Raw genomic sequence first — 18,051 nt, forward strand, 5'->3', positions numbered from 1 at the left:
TTGATAATGTCAAGTTATTATTGTTATGATTGTCGTTGCCTTTTGCTTGTGAGTGACGTTCCATCATTTTCTTATATGTCATATTTATGCTCTCATCAACAATTTTGAGATTCTCCTCTTCACACCATGCTTCAGCCACCACTTTTATGAATTTAAAAACAGACTTATCTAAGATTATGTGTTTTAGATTATTTTCGATCAACTTCAACCTCCTTTTTCCTAAAATTTTGCATGATACTATAACAGGTTTTGTCTTGTCCATATCCTTAAAATATACTTATTAAGAATACTCTTAATATCATTTCTTCCAAACACTTTTGATTCATGTGAACAAAGTCTGTCAAAGGTCTCAAATTTTCTACAATATAAGTAATAGAAGTTGAATCACTATCAATTGACACCCTCCAATATCTTGTTTGGTTCTCTATAATAATGACATATTCACATAAAGTGTAAGAGTTATTTCTCTTGAATATTGATAAAGTTAAAAAATTATCTAAATTCGTTTTGAAACAACTTAAATATTGTGTGTATTTCTCCCATTTGTATTAGAATTAGTGACACGTAGGATTGAGAATAGATCAGATCAATTAATAGGGGTTTGCGGTCTAATCTACATAGGCTCAGGTCAAACAGTATTTTATAAATCTATTTAGTTAAAAAGATTAGGTCATAGGCCCTAAAAATGTCTTTTAATTCTATATGGTCGACTAATTTAAGTAAATATAAATAAATAAATTTATTATTATTTTTATATTGTATTAAAAGTTTGATTTAAAATAAAAATACAGTTTAGCTATTTTGAAGAACTTATAAAAATAAGCTAAAAAAATCTTATGAATAATGTGATAAGTTATTTTCATAAATTATCTTAAATAAATAATATTACAAAACTTATGTTATTAGATAAACTTAAATACGTCAATTCAAATAAGCATTTAGTCTCGTTAATATTTTAATTTGTTAGTCTATTTAAAAAATAATTGAATTGTTTATTTATAAATGTTCAAATAAAATACACATTTATATAGACTAATTAGTCGATCCAACTTTCAAAAAGACTAGACTCAAGATTAAAAGTAAGATTGTGATAGGTTACAGGTCAGACTTTAAAACTTTTAGTAGGTCAAATTTAGACTTAGCAAAGCTTAACTCTGCCTAACTTATTTCCAGTCTATTGACATATGTTAACCTTGGAAATTTATGTGAAGACCAGTAATCACACCTCAATTTATTCCCCCTCTTTACCTTATCGTCAAATTTTATATCAGTTTTTGACTTCACATTAATCTTTTAAAGTTATCATGTTTGATCACATTATTCAATTAACTCTGCCTAACTTATTTCCAGTCTATTGACATATGTTAACCTTGGAAATTTATGTGAAGACCAATAATCACACCTCAATTTACTCCCCCTCTTTACCATCGTCAAATTTTATATCAGTTTTTGACTTCACATTAATCTTTTAAAGTTATCATGTTTGATCACATTATTTAATTAAAATAACTTAACAAGTGTAAACAAAATTAATATTAGTAACCGAAATGTAATAATATAAATATTTTCATTTTACTAAAAAAATATTTTTAGTTTTGTTTGTAATTACAAAAATACAAGTACTAGATTTTAAAAATTCAGAATTTACATGGTTTTATTTGAAAAATGTGATTACCAATATGTTTTTTTACCGACATTTTTGAAATTGTCAGTATATATATATTTATTTTATCGAACTTTTTAAAAAATCGGTAAAAATCCATCTTGGTTACCGTATTTTTTCAAAAAATTTGGCATAAATGCATGTCAATAATGGAATTTTGCCCAACATTTCAAAATGTCAATAAACATGCATGGTTTTTTCTATAAAAAACGGTATGAATCTTAAATTCCTGGTTAAAAAACATAATTTTAACGAAAAAGAGGATTTACTTCTAAATATTCGGTAAATGATTCAAAAAATCCAATAAATATCATATTTTTTCTAAAATTTCCAAAAAAAAAAAAAAAAGACAAATAAAATGTGAATATTGTTCTTTTTAGGTGGAAAGGTATTATGATAAAAACACTAGTATAGGGGGTGCTAGATAAAATTTAGGATAAATTCTCCAACATATTGTGGGTCTAATGTACCTTATGGGCCTGTAGTGTACTCCTTCCTTTAGGAAATGGATCCATGCATATCAACTTTAAAGGAATACTATTTACACCCTCCTCCTTGCTAATACAATTCTTGAACCTATAGACGTGTTATTTTTACAGCTCCTTGAGTTCAAAATCATGGCTTCAAGACAGCCTCTCATTCCATCAAAAGCACCTCAAAGGAAATCAGAGCTAGAAATGATAAAATATGATTTTTATGTAAAATTGAACAAACAAAAATGCTTAACATGGTATTGAATAAAAAGCTAATGTCATGGCTCCAAATTTTCAAGTTCTTTTTGCTTATGATCATTCTTACAACCTTAAAACAACACTTGGAATCAGAAGCATTGCATTACATAATCATAAGGAAAAAAGGAGGATCCTGTAGATAACACCTAAAACTAGAGTCATCACTCATTTACAAAATCAATATTCCTATACACATGATTTATAAAAAATAATATTGAAATTATATAGACTCGACCCTATTATAGACACGATCTTCCTTTGAATGATCAATAGTCAATAGTCCAGTTTAGAACATTATCTCCATTGTCATATGGTACAGTCTGTTGAAACTCCTTCCCTTCATCCAGATCAAAATTTATGTTCTTCACTTTGAAAATTACCAAGGTTGTTTCTGTCCTCCGTCCAAACCATTTTGAATTGGAAAAGGTCCTGCTGTCCAAAATTCCCCAACCTTGTTGGCAAACAAATTGTTTCTGTTGTCATAATCCTCAGCTTCAAAATCCAAATCTTCAAATATATCCTCAAAACCATCATCATAACCATCTTCAAAATTATCAATCTCAATATCTTCATCAGAATCAACATCGCTCTCGTCATGCTTTTGATTAACACCACTCAACCTGCCAATATTTTTGGCAGACCTAGCCTTCCTTCTCTCTTTTCTCATTCTCTTTGACTCCCTCGCCAAGTACATCCATTTATTTTGTAAGGCTAAAATCTCATCCTTTTGTAATAAGTTACCCTTCTCATCAAACTCCTCGACCAGGAAAACTGAGTCCCTAAGCCCTTTAACACTCGTATAAAATAATTCCGGATGCCTCACAATCAATCCTCTCAACTTGTTTGGGAGGCCAAACTCCTTTCTGAAATGCGTCAAATGATCTATTAAAGTCCTCTTTTCAGTCGTCATTCCAAGAACCTCCCTTATAACAGCACAGCATCTCTTTTCTGCCTCAATCGATTCCTTGGCCAAACTCTCAGCAGGGTTGCTATAGGGGCACACTTCTGGCATTTCTTCAAACTTCAGCAAGAATTCCTGGTGAGGCCTCTTTAAATTAAGCCCCTTTCGAAGTCTCAATTGCTTGAACTTCAAAGGTCGGTCAACTATTAAATCAAGCGAATGAGACTCACGAGGCGGTAAAGCCTTTGCCAAATCACTATCCCATGATACAAGTTCAAGTGCACAGCCATATGAAGTGTTAACAATCTTGAATTTGTCAGGATGGTCATTGCACAACCGGCCTCTGAAATTAGGAGGAAGACCAAGATCAGGAGCAAGGTGAACCAGTTTCGCCATAAGTAACCTTCGGTGAGAAGAAAGCATAAGCAGTTTCTGGAGTTTGTTTGCCAATACCGTCGAAATAGAATATTGAAGATTCAATTCCTCGGTTGCAAGGGCGGCTGCAGCCGGAGTTAATCGAACACAGGGCTGAGGATACAACTTTGTTGCATTGAGAGGTACATCTGGCCACGGGATAGTAAACATTTCAAAAATGGATGGATACCGATGGATCATAGAAAGTAACGACCGAGGCTTGTGAAGTGAAAGATAAGCCCTACATTTGGATAGAATACGAATTGGAAGATAATGCTTTGGTTTAGAAAGAAGCAAGGTTTTCAGCTTCTGAACAAACCGGATTCTGTTCTTCGTTACAACGTGTCTATCTAGAGTGCGGTCGCGCACAGTTTTAAGAGACGAACATGAGATTGAAAGAGTGAGATTTTTTAGGTTATAGGTTTTTGGTTTTGTATTGATGGAAAAGGATGAAGGTGTTGTTCCAGAGAGAAAGGTTGAAGTTAGGGAAGTTACAGGTCCATGATTGGTGACTAAAAAAGGATGGCATAGTGCCATTTTTAAGGCATCAACCAAGAACACCACGATGAACCTGAAAATGAATTGAAAACAAAAGGCAAAAAACTGCAATGAGATACAGAATACAGAGTTCTTATCCTATTGAATTACACAGCAAGATTAATTGGAATGAATATAAACATAAACCCTAAAATCAGAAATTTACAGTTAAAATGCTATGTTATGGAAATATCAAGGATAATCAAGAAAACGGCGAGCTTCAAGCTAGGTGCTTAATCGGCGCGTTGGCGGCGGTGCGGAGGGGAGCGGCCGCTCGAGAACAACACGGCGGATGTAGCTACCATAACGAAGTTTCGCTCCCGCTGTAACGGATTTTTTTTTTAAAAGTACAAAGAGAGAAGGCTGAAGAAGAAATTAAAAATTACAATACGAACCAGTGGAGTGTGTTTGAACTTTGAACTACAGTGGCGGTTGCTGGGTTAGACGAAAATGAAGAACTCGAACTTTGCAAAGGGACATGTTGAAATAAAAATAATGAAAGGAGCAAAAACTAAAAAGAGTATATAAATTGAATTGAAGAAAGTCCCTGTTAAAATTAAAATATTATAAAATGTAGTCAATTTTGATTTTTTTTATAGTTATATTTTATTAATTGTGACTTCTAGAATGAGAGATGAATTAAATCCCTCATGTACCATTTTTAATTTAACTTTTTGATTAAATAAATTTGAATGATCTAAATAGTCGAATAGATTCAATTCCTTTATATATCTTCCTCATCAAACCTCTATCTCCACTTGTCCTTTTCTATTTCTCTTTTATATATTTTCATTGTCCACCTGCAAGCAAACAAAATGTATAGTAAAAAGGAAGAATGTTTAAAAGAATGGCTATGTTAGGGCAAACCTGCGAAGAACATTTGAACGAATATGAGGAGGACAATTAGAAGGATCGAAGCACTAAGAAATTCAAATATCACACAAATTTTCAAGGAGAGAGGGGAGGGAGAAAGGAGATTATCTCTTATAAAGCCATTGTTACAAGATAGAAAGTTGATGAAAATGCCATGAACATTGAGAGGGAACCAGACTCAGGCAATTTTTTTGGAACATGTGAAAATCTAAGAGGCTTGAGAATTGAAGAAATGAAATATGGAGAGTATGAATGCCCTGAGTTCGTACTTTCTGACAAAGAGGAGATGAGAATCGCAGTTCCTTGGTGTAAAGGTGCTATAGTGAAAATGATGGGAAGAAAAATTGGCTACAAAGCTTTGGAGAACAGGTTGTATTAAATGTGGGTTAGGAAGGGGTGCATTAACCATAATGGATCTAGAGCAAGAGTATTATTTGGTAACATTCACATGAGAAGAAGATCTATATGCTGCTCTAATGGAAAGATCGTAGTTCATCTATGATCATTATCTATCGGTCAGAGAATGGAGTTCAAACTTTTGCTCGACAAATGATGAAATTGAAGAAGCAATAGTTTGGGTTTGAATATTAGGACTACCTATAGAATACTATGATGATCGAGTTCTTTCTTTCATCGGTAATAGTATAGGTTAAATAATGAAGGTGGATATGAACACATTATCAAGAAAAATGGGAGAGTATGCTAGTTTCTGTGTTCAGGTTGACCTAACCAAACCACTGCTAGTTATCTTCTCTATCAAGGAAAGGCACTACAAAATTGATTATGAAGGATTTCACCTTCTATGTCTAAATTGTGGTCGCTCTGGATATTACAAGGATGGTTGTGACAAAAAAAGACAACATAACAATACATATGTTGTTAATAATGTTGATGTTGGCAAAGAGAAGACGAATGAAGCTCCTAGTCTGATGAAAGGTGTGAAGGATGAAAAAAACACAAGAAAATGGGGGTTTGAATTGGGTTTTAAAAAAAAAACTTTGATTCTTTTACAAAATGTTTTAAGTAGTTAGTGAGATAGTTCAATGGAGGAAAGAAAATAACACTTTTGCTTATCCAGGTTCACCTTATAAAAGGCTAATCCGGTCCTCCCGCCAAGGTGATTTTGCCTTAGAAAAGGACTTAATCCACTAATCTTGAAATATTACAAACAACCTCTAATAGTCTAGACAGACACATTAGTCCTCTCAAGTATACAGACTAACAACCTAGTCACCTGAGGAATACAAATCTCAACAGATTTACAAATGGAAATGTTTACAAGATGTTGCTTCTTAAAGCAGATTGAAACATAAACGGTTTAGCTCAAATGTTTAACACAATCTATGAGCAACAACTCTTGTGTTCTTTACAAATTCTTAGAAATTAGATTTCTCACAACGGATTGCTTAGTGCAGTTTCTCTAAGATCTATTGTTGAAGCAGAATATATATTAGCATCACTATGCAGCACTCAGATGCTCTGGATGAAAAGTCAACTGAAAGACTTGCAGATATATGTAAGTAACATTCCTATCTTTTGTGATAATACTGTCGCTACATGCTTAAGTAAGAATCTCATTTTACACTCATAAGCTAAACACATAGAAATCAAGCATCACTTTATTAGAATTCATGTTCGGAAAGGGATTCTTCTTTTAAAATTTATAGATTCAAACCATCAATGGGCTGATATCTTTATAAAACTCTTAGTTGAAGATAGATTTGTGTTCATTCTAAAACACCTGAAAATGGAGTTTTGTCCAGAATGAATATTGAATATATGTGCTTTCTGCTTCATTGGAAAATAAGATATTGATCTTACGCAAGCCCTTTCTATGTCAATGATACTTCTTAACTCTGAGAACATTAAGTCACACGTTCTCAAATAAAAGTATATGATTTGACTCACGTCACTTATAACATATTAATTTATTTGAGCGTAACCTCGAGCAATGGGAAATATCCATGAGAATAATTTAAAAAATATCTATATTCCTACCCCATATGTTTATGAATAGAATAGTGGGACAAGCTTTAATTGAAAAAAGAATCTGGTTAAGCATAACCTTCTATATTCTTACTTCTTTGTCTCTTTGCATTAAATTCTCTGACAATTGTATTGGAAATGATGGTCCTTTTATTCTCTCTTGTTTCAAAATCTGTCTTAACTGCTTTGAGTTTCTCAAGGTTTGATCTATCACTTGATAAGATCTTTTCTCTTGTCATTTACGTCTTCTCCCCTCCTATGAGAATCTCTATTGTTTCATTTGTTTTTATCCCTTCATCAGTTCTTCAGTGTTGTCTTATCCTTTTCGCCTCTATCATATTGTATGAAACATCCACTCATAACAAGAAGATCAAATTAGATAATTCTGTTAATCATCCGACTTCTTCCAAATAGTGCTCCTTACCCAGTTCTGATCCTTCGAAAAGGTTGTTCGTAACCGAATCTACCAACTGGAACTTCAAAAGATGGAAAAGTATTTGTATCTAAGATGAAAACTTTGAAGACAAGTTCCTCCAGCTTTCATGTTGATTCAGATGATGACTCTGATGATGAAGGCTGACGTACTTTTGTGGGAGCTAATGGAAGGGTGTACCAATACAAATATAAATTACTCTGATCGCAAGATCTGGATGAAATTTCATTGTCTTTTACTCTTTTTATTTACTCGCTTAGGTTTTGATCCTGACTGGGTTCTTTTCGTGTTTCATTTATGTTTCAAATGATGTAAATTCTCTTTCAATGAAATGAAATTTGTGTCCTCGTTTTTCTCTCTCCGTTCCTTCTTAAGTGCTTAATTATGATAAAATCAATTATTTATTATCTTCAAACTTTTTTTATGACAAAAAGGGGGAGGAATATAATGATGATCTTGATCTATATCTAATTCTCAACAAATCTCGCTGCTTACATGATAATTGAATAATAATATTTAAAATGAGATTCAGGTATACGCTAATTCTGATAAACAAATTATATCTTGATAAAGATGAGAAAACTTCTGACTTTTCTCTCTCTGTTCCTTGTTAAGTGCTTAATTATGATGAAATCAATTATTTATTGTCTTTAAAAAAATTTATTATGACACAAAGGGGGAGAAAAATAATGATGATCTTGATCTATATCTAATTCTTAACAAATCTTGTCGCTTACATGATAATTGAAAAATGAGATTCAGGAGTACGCTAATTCTGATAAATGAATTATATCCTGATAAAGATGAGAAAACTTTTGATGGTTAGTCAGAAAAATCTGATGAGAAAGATATATGATGATACATGCTTTGAAGTTCAGAAATACCTGGTTCACAAGTCTTAATGATTCTGATAGTGTTTAACTAGAAACACTCTGATACTAGTGATTCAAAAGTTCTGATACCTATGCACTAACACTACAACTCATCTGATCTGAATCATCAAGTTCCAAGTTATATGAGAAATATGTACTCTAACTTTTGAACATTCAAGAGCTCTGATACTTAAAAATCTAAGTGATTTGATCTCTGATACTTTGATCAAGTGAATGCTTATAACAAGATCAGATGAAATGTGAACAAAGCTTAGAAACCCCTACATTTTTGAAAAAAAATCTTAATTTTTAGATTCAGGGGAGATTGTTTAACTCAGGTGGAGTCTTTTAAACAATGCTCAGATATCCCTTCCTTCTAAAATATGTAATTCTTTGACTCAGGGGAAGCTTGTACATCTCAGGGGTGTGACGGATCCGGTCAACTGCCTGGTCCTCCAGTTGGAGGCCTCATTCAGCTTCTGGTATAGGTATACCAAAATAGCAGACCCCCAGTTCCACTAGTGAACTGCAGTCAAGTCCATGAAGTAGCGGAGGTGGGTCACGTCGACGTATCTTGCACTCCTGTCCACAAAGAGTGTAGTGCCTACCAAAAACATAAACCAGCACCGGAGAGCGCAGACACGGTGATACTCCATAAATAGGTCGTTCTCCGCATCCCCGGATACGGCCGCCGCCACCAAGTGGTGCTCGTAATAAATGCTCAATGTGGAGAACCGGATATGAGGCCCATTTGTCGTCCGACACTCAAAATCAGCCATATATGGCTCCATACCCAGATAGATCGTCATCCACTCGATCGCATCGACCCTCTGGATCCCGGAATGGTCCAGCAGTATCCCCTTAATCGACAAGTGGAGAAGACATTGCACATCGTGCAAGGTGATCGTCATCTCCCCAACCGGTAAGTGGAAAGAAGACGTCTCCTTGTGCCACCACTCCACAAAGCCCCCCTGCATGCCGTGGCTGATGGTGGTATACCCCGTCATGCACAACCCACCTAGCCCTGAAGCTATCACCACGTTGTTAAACCATTGCGCCTTTGGTTTAAAGAGACCGAAAATCTTCCGAGCGTGATTCACCATTTTTAAAGTCTGTCTCTCCTATTACAACAAAAACAAAACAAAAAACATTGTTAATTAGACCGTCAAGAAAATGTGTAATAAAAAGCTCAATAAAAAACGATTAAAATAATAAAGTCGGACAAATTATAAAAAACACCTCTCCCTCCCATACACGTCGAGCGACGTGCTCGTGGTAGGAAATCAGCACAGACGTTTCACTGGGCCCTCCCGGGTAGCCCTCCTCCTCCTCCCCATGCGGAGGGTCAACATCCGGTACCTCCTCCGCCACCTGGTATCTAACTGCCTCCTCCTCCTCCTCCTCTCGTACCTCCTGCTGACGGGAAGAAGAGACCCGAGCCAGACGACTCCTCGATCCAGATGAGGAAGTACCCTCGTCCATATGCACGGGTACTCGGACACGACCCCGTACTTGCGTCGATGCCAGCTGCGCCGCCCGCTCGCGTCTAGTCGATGCTGTCTGGGTCTCTCTCCCCTGTCTGATGCGTGTTGCGTTGCCTGCCATATTCCTGAAACAATTGAAATCCATAAGAATGCGAAACAATTAAAAAAATAAAAAAAAACACTTCTGGACACATTTCAGAAGTTCATTTCCGAAACTGGTGATGGAGGTGTTTTCGGAAATGAACTTCCGAAACACCCCTGCGAAGCCAACTTCTACAACTTCCATGGCAGACCCAGAAATCCAATTCTCAGACATTTTATAATGCTTCTAAACAACCTAAATACTACTAACAACCTACTCCTATATCATTTTTGTAATTTCTAACAACCCTAACATGCATTTGAATTATGAATATAAGGATTATGAAACTTACAAATTGAAGTGATTGAGAAGCTTTTGAATGTAGTAGAGCTAGTAGAAACAGCCTTTGATGTAGCCTCGGAACTTGGTTTAGCAAAAAATCTCTTTGAGGAAGTGTTGATGGTGATTTAGGGTAAATGAATTGGGGGGAGGGGCTGTTTTGCTAAATCTGCAAAACGCGCAGTATTTCGGAAATGCACTTTCGAAATATTGTTTTTGAAAATGCATTTCCGAAATAATACAAATTTTGAAAAATAAAGCGTTTTCGGAGATGCACAACATTTTATTGCATTTCAAAAATACATTTCTGAAATAGAGAGCATTTTGGGGTTTTCACCAGGGGTCACCAAAATAACATGGGGTGGATAAAGAAATTTCCTAATTTTAGAAAATTTCTTTAGCCACCTCCCTATGGGGGTCACCCCCAGCGAAAAACCCAAATTACCCCTGCTTCGGAAATGAACTTCCGAAGCTTTTATTTTTTTAAAAAAATTTCCACAATTCGGAAGTGCATCTCCGAAAACACCTCATGGGGGGTGTGTTCGGAGATGAACTTCCGAAAACACCTCATGGGGGGTGTGTTCGGAGATGAACTTCCGAAAACACCTTTGTTCAGATTTTGAGGGGTTTCGGAAATGCACTTCCGAATTATGCAGAAACAGAGATTTTTTTTTATGTTTTTCTTAACAGTTTCGTATTTTTAATTAAAAGAAACCGGGAAATAAAATAAACGACATGTAAAGGTGAAAATACTAATATGATAAAAAAAAAGAAATATATACAAGCTCAACCAAATCCAAATAATAATAATAATGTGCTAAAGATACAATCCGAAAACAAAAAATAAATAAACCCGACCACTACTGGGTGTGCCTAACCCTCTCTCCCTGGGACCTCCTCTGCCGCCTGTATGCCGCCGCACGGCCCGCATCAGTGACGATCATCTCCATCACGGCCACAGCCTCTGGACCGCCCTGCTGAACGACACCTCGATCCAACGCGTCCCGCCCAAGCATTTCTATCCGCTGGCAGATCGGCATGAGATCAATGGCGTGGTCATCCTCGGCCTGCTGGTTCTCCAGGATCTCCTCGTGTGCTGGCCTAGGAGCGCCAGGAACGTCAGGTCTCAGCAGAGGATGTGACACCCGATAGAACCATGTGACGTATCCCTCCTCACTATGCCAGTCCTGTGAGACCCGAGTGAGACGGTACTCCTGCGGTACCACATGATGCTGCCAGTCCTCCCATATGGCAGTGAGCTGCACTCGGGTCACTGTGTCGGGAGCAACCTCAAAGGGTGACCTGGGTATCCGCTGCACGAATCCGAACTGACGCATGCACCGCTCAGGGAGATACCAGACCATGATGGTAATCCCGCATGCCAGCCAGCCTGAATATAGAGCAATGCCGTCAAAGGGGACAATCTGAGCGTAGTCGCTGAACGGCCTCCAAGTGACGTCGTCGTGCATCGTGCGGTCCAGGTATCCACGGTATGGTCCCATCGCATCGTTCCCCCTCTGAAGAACGTATCTGGCGGCCCTGGGCATGGCGTCCACGTACGCAGGATCGATGTGAAAGTCGTGGATGCGGGAGAAGTAGGAGATGATCCAGCTCTGAAACAGAAACACGATAATGTATTAAAAATAAATACGAAACATAAATAAATAAATAAATACGATAATGTATTAAAATAAAACGTACCGTAAGTAGTGTGCAGGATCCGACCAACTGCCTCGTCCTCCAGTTGGAGGCCTCATTCAGCTTCTGGTAGAGGTATGCCAGAGTAGCTGCCCCCAAGTTCCACTGGTGAACGGTATCCAGGTCCATGAAGTATCGGAGATAGGTCACGTCGACGTACCTTGCACTCTTGTCCACAAAGCATGCAGCGCCTACCACATGCATGTACCAACACCGGAGAGCGCAGCCGCGGTAATAGTGTGTGAATAGCTCGTCACCCGCCTCCTCAGCCTCGGCCGCCGCGTCCAGGTGGTGCTCAAAGTAGCAGCTCAGTGTGGTGAACCGGACATGAGGCCCAGATGTCGTGACGCACTCAAAGTGAGCAACCTCGTGCTCCATGCCCAAATAGAGCGTCATCCACTCAATGGCCTCGACCCTCTGGATCCGGGAGTGGTGCAACAGCGGCCCCCTAATCGGCAGGTGGAGAAGACACTGCACATCATGCAAGGTGATCGTCATCTCCCCAACCGGCAAGTGGAAAGAGGACGTCTCCTTGTGCCAGCGCTCCACAAATGCCCCCTGCATGCCGGTGCTGATGGTGGTGTACCCCGTCATGCAGAGCCCGCTAAGCCCTGAACCTCGCACATGGTCGTTAAACCACTCAGCTGCTGGTTTAAACAGACTGAAAATCTTCCGGGCGTGGTTCACCATTTTCAACGGCTCTCTCTCCTGTTACAAAAAAATAAATAAGCGACGTATATTAAATAAGCGACAAATAAACGGTTAAATTATAAAAAAATGGTGACAAATAAACGGTTAAATTATAAAAAATACCTCTCCCTCCCAGATACGTCGAGCGACGTGATCGTGGTAGTGAATCAGCACGGAAGTGTCAAAGGGCCCTCCCGGATAGCTGTCCTCCTGCTCATCCTCCTCCCCGGCTGGAGGGTCAACATCCGGTACCCCCTCCGGCTCGTGGTAGGGCACTGCCGTCACCTCCTCCTCATCCTCCTCCTCCTCTCGCTGGCGGGAAGAAGATACCCGAGCCAGCTGACTCCTAGATCCTGAAGCAGATGTACCCTCTCCCTCGCCCACGGGAACTCGCACACGTCGTCCCCGGCCCTGCCCCCGTCCCTGTGTCGACGCCAGCTGCGCCGCCGCCCGCTCGCGTCTAGCCGATGCAGTCTGGGTCTCCCTACCCTGTCTGATGCGTGCTGGTTGGTTGCCTGACATGTTCCTGTAAACAATTGAAATTGATTAATATGCGAGACAAAAGAAAAAAACTAAAAAAATTGAACTTCTGATACAATTCGGAAGTTCATTTCCGAAACTGGGATGGAGGTGTTTTCGGAAATGAACTTCCGAAACACCCCTGCGAGGAAGTTTTCTGCAACTTCCATGGCAGACCCCTAAACCAAACATCAAACCTATGTCTACACATTCTAAACATCCTAAATATCAGTATAAACCTAACCTAATACATTTTTTGCTATTTGTAAATATCCTAATATACATTTTAATCATAGATCTTAAAATCAAAATGCTTACCGATTGAATAGATTGGAGGACTTTTGAATGTAATAGAGCAAGTAGATGGAGCCTTTGAGGTAGCTTGGAACTGGTTTGCACAAAAATCTCTTGGGGTTGAGTTTGGAAGAAGATTAGGGTAAATGATTAGGGGGAGGGGGCTGTTTTGCTTAATCTGCAAAACGCGCAGTATTTCGGAAATGAACTTCCGAAATGCTGTTTTCGGAAATGAACTTCCGAAATAAGACAATTTTTTCAAAAAAAAAGGCGCTTTCGGAGATGCATCTCCGAAAACACCTTTTTCTTGCATTTCGGAAATGCATTTCCGAAGTTAGAGATAGTTTGGGTTTTTCACCAGAGGTGACCAAGAAGATATTAGGGTTGATAAAGAAATTTTCTAATTTTACAATAAAAGCATTGGCAGACAGACATTATCCAAATTATGTACGAAAAATATGGACTTATCCAAAACTAAATGACAATTCTCCAATGTACACTTAAGATGTGCTCAAGCAGAAAAACATCATGAATGACGACGATACAGTTAATTAATTAAGGTTAGGAAAGAGACCCAACTCACTCCATCTTCTTCCTTGCAGTTACACTTGTTGTGATACTCTAACATCTAATCATTCATAAAAAAAAAAAAATGACTCTACTTTCTTCTCTGCAAATCACCACCGTCTCTCTTCACTCTTTCAATCCCTCCTCAACTATCTTGCACAAATCCTTTCTTCCTGGTTTCGCAACTTTACCATCTCTTTCTCTCAACAGATTCGTCTTTTCCACCACTCAAAAATCTCGGACAGCAACTACTACTACTACCACCCGTGCTTCTTTGCTTGAAACTCCCGTTCTATGGGTTGGTAGAATGTGCGTCTTCTATGCTCTTATCAAGACTGGATTCGTTGGATCTCCTTCTAACCCATTTCTCTCAGGTTTTACACATTATTTTTCATACTATTTTTGTTTTACTTTTATTTTATGGATCCTTATTAGTTAAGTTTGTTTGGTTCAGGTTTGGAAATCGGTAATGGTGATAGTAATGATTCTGGTGACTTAGGGTTCTCTAAATGGACACAAGGCATACTTGGAAAACCAGGTATATTCTTACTTGTTTATCCCTAACTGTTTGTTGTTTATTTTGGGTTTTCTGTTTTTGTATCAATTAATATCTAATATACTTGTGATCTATCTATGCCTTGTGTAATGCCATAAAATTGAGTTTGTTCCATTATGATTTTCAATACTTAATTAGTGATTTATTACTACATAATTCACAGTGGGACTGGAATGTTCTTTTATGAAAAGTCTTTTATAGAAAGACTGTATCAAACGATAACAACCTGCAACTAACAGTAGACAACTGGATAGCTACAACTTATAGTGTAAAGCTTAAACAAATGTAATAGCTAGTTCTGTAAACTTTACAGAACCGTAAATATGAGCGTATAAGAATGAATACAAGACTAGAGTCGTTAGAGAAGGGTTTCAAAGAGAACTTCTTATTTAAAGATCTCCTAGACAGGTTGACATGATCCACAGTAAGGCTCATTCAAAGTAATATGTTTTTGGCCGAGTAACTTTGAAACTGCAAGTGATGGAAGTTCAACTTGATTTCTTACTTGTTGGTTTAGGTGGAGCTTACATAGAGATGGGAATTAGGAATTGTTTGGCTGGAGATTAGGGGAGACGAGGGTCAACTTTAAGGTTGAATATGCAAATAAAGGTGGAGGGACAGGAGATGACGGTAAAGGTGAACTTAGATTATGGTGATCTGCAGCATTCTTCAAATTGATAATGACAGCTTTGCAAAGTGAATACCAACATTTCCCTGCAGAATGAAATAACGTTGTTGGTTTCCCTGCTGAGTTTCGAGAGATTTCAGAGGAGGTTCAAGAAGCATTGAAAAATCTTAAGAATGTCTTTAGAGATCCTAAGGTTTCTTATTACGTAGATTGTCAGGATCAAAACATTATTGTCTGAGGAACGAGTTGTATGCCAAATCTGAGGTCAAATAGGTTGCCCAACCATCAAAAAGCTGGGGATAGGAAAACTTGCCGATGAAATATTTACTACAGATATCATTAGGTGTAGTTCCAGTCCATATTATAGTCCTTTCATTAGGCCTAGTTCTGTTTATTGTAGGGCGTTGAATAAGATTATATTCTTGGTAAGTTCCTGAAGTTTGGTTATCATCAAATCAAAAGACATTCCAAAATCTTCCATTTGCACTCATGTAGGCGGGTTTCTCTGATTTTTTAGTCGCCAAAACAAGTCATGAGGGTCTCTGCTGTCCTTGGCTTAATAAACTCACTGACTGATCCATTTTTTAATTCCCTGATGTGAACTTTGAAATTTCCACTTCCGTTTTTGAGTTAGCTACAGATTGCTGCTTCCCGGACGTGGACCCTGCTCAAGTCATACTGCCACCTACATAGCAACCCCCTCTGTCATCCATGTGGTCCTCTTTCTCCCTATCTAGAATAGCCTTCCATATCATAGACCATGGCCTAACTGCTGCTCTACTCTACCTTTAACATTAACTCCTATACTAAGCTCAAGGACCTTACTAATGAATGTATCTTTGTGTTGCAATCCGTGTTAATTATTTCAACTTGTTTTATTTGGTCAGCAAAGGAAGGAGCTAACGGAGGGAACCTTACGAGCAAATGGCATCCTACAACTAAGGGTACTCTAAGAAGGAACTACAGAATCCCATCCAAGTCTGAGGGGCGACGACTTCTTAAAGCCATTGCATCTCTGCTGTCAGATGATGACCACTTTGTTGATGCCACTTCTCACAAGGTTTGCAATTTTCCTTTGTCTGTTTCTATAGCTAGTTACTTTATTATCATTTTTCTCTTATCCTCATAAATTGATAGCACTAATTAACCATTGTAGGGTTGCCAAATCCGTCGAGAAAGTGCACATGGAGAAAGTGTTTGTTGCAACAATGTGAGAGCTCTTTTTGATGAGCTACCAACTCCTCATCTCACTGTGGAGATCACACCTTTTCCTGCTGGACCTCTTAGTGACAAGGATTACACTAAAGCTGAGAAGCTTGAAAAGGTTCTCAGATCTAGTCCTTCTGTTTGAGCCTTAATCGGTGTTTCTTGTTTTCATGTATATATTCTTTGCTAGTTTGTAAATATTGGCATCAAGAAGAGAAATTTGTATCAAATGTTTTACTTTTGAGTTGAATCATAATCACATCGTTCAAAGACAAATAACCTGTTACCTTATTTTGTAAAGGGCCTGCTCACCGTAAATCGACCAAGGAAAATGAATGTCTTGCATAGAAGACATTGAATTGAACATTTAATTATAGAATAAATATCACAAGAATTTATGAAAGAGCTACATTGAAATGAATGTCTTGCATAGAAGACATTGAATTGCAGTTGTATCTATACAGCAAACAATGCATTAGAAAGGTTTATAAGTGTCAAGCACACTTTTAGTAGCACTCTAAGGATTGTATCCGGCTCTAGTAAAAAATAAAAACTTCTTATAGAATCGAAAAATGTATTTTTAGACGCAACTCATTCACATTTATTTAAAATGTATTTTTAGCCGCAACTCATTTACATTTATTTTTCAGTCAGAACTTAAGACTATATCAAAAATAATTACGAATTTATTTTTCAGTCAGAACTTAAGACTATATCAAAAATAATTACGAAGGATAATTGTCACATAATTCCTTTATATTTCTTGGAAGTGAATTGTGTTGTAGATTTTTTTATATTAATAATGGCAAAGGTGTTTCATATGTTTTTAAAAAGTATTTTCAATAACAAATATTCGTCATTTATATGTATATGTAAAATATTTTGTCTCATTTTTTTTTAATATTCATGAATAAAAAAATTTATCTCATAAATTTATTTATATTAATCAGTGACAAATATTTATTTTATAGTGTTTATGTATCAATAATAAATATGTATTATATAATTTTTTATATTTATCAATAATCAATATATCTATGAGATTTGTCACCAAAAAAAAAAATATCTATGAGATTAAAGGTAGTGCATTGTCAGTGTAAAATATTTTATATGGTCAGTGCATCACAACCATTAAAAAAACTTTTTATATATGATTTAAAGAAAAAGTCAAACGGCTACGAAAGTTAACGGTTATGATTTTATTGAAAGTGTAAAACTTATTTTTTTTTTTTATAACCAATAATAAATACCATCACATATTTTTGTATTTCCATATTTTTTCAATAAATATTTTTCATTTGTAAGTAAGTATTATTAAAAAATTAGACATAAAATTTAGGATAAACCATAACGCTTGTTTAAATATATAGAAATATAAAATGTATGTGGAAATGTTTATTGCTTGTCTACTAGCATATATAAAACGTATGTGGAAATGTAGTGTCTGCTATCATAATTGAGGCGGGTGTGAAAAAACCATTTATGCCACTAAAGAGATTAATCATTAATGTGTCAATCAATTGATAAATAAGAGAAAATCATACTTAATAAAGTAATTTGACAGCAATTAACTTTCTT

General features: G+C 36.9%; 2 protein-coding genes across 2 annotated transcripts; one reads left to right on the plus strand and one right to left on the minus strand.

Annotated features, from left to right (window-relative positions):
• Positions 1–2,396: 2,396 nt before the first annotated feature.
• On the minus strand, positions 2,397–4,743 carry LOC131655872 (protein WHAT'S THIS FACTOR 1, chloroplastic). Its single transcript, XM_058925670.1, has 2 exons — positions 4,642–4,743; positions 2,397–4,280 (listed from the first exon to the last, which is right to left on the minus strand). The coding sequence occupies exon 2, from the start codon at positions 4,244–4,246 to the stop codon at positions 2,771–2,773; it is 1,476 nt and encodes a 491-aa protein (XP_058781653.1). The 5' UTR covers positions 4,247–4,280; positions 4,642–4,743; the 3' UTR covers positions 2,397–2,770.
• A 9,249-nt stretch (positions 4,744–13,992) lies between these two features.
• On the plus strand, positions 13,993–16,773 carry LOC131661609 (uncharacterized). Its single transcript, XM_058931202.1, has 4 exons — positions 13,993–14,457; positions 14,538–14,621; positions 16,155–16,327; positions 16,424–16,773. The coding sequence occupies exons 1-4, from the start codon at positions 14,169–14,171 to the stop codon at positions 16,616–16,618; spliced, it is 741 nt and encodes a 246-aa protein (XP_058787185.1). The 5' UTR covers positions 13,993–14,168; the 3' UTR covers positions 16,619–16,773.
• Positions 16,774–18,051: the final 1,278 nt, after the last annotated feature.

Source organism: Vicia villosa, linkage group LG3 (assembly GCF_029867415.1).
Source record: "Vicia villosa cultivar HV-30 ecotype Madison, WI linkage group LG3, Vvil1.0, whole genome shotgun sequence".
NCBI lineage: Eukaryota > Viridiplantae > Streptophyta > Magnoliopsida > Fabales > Fabaceae > Vicia > Vicia villosa.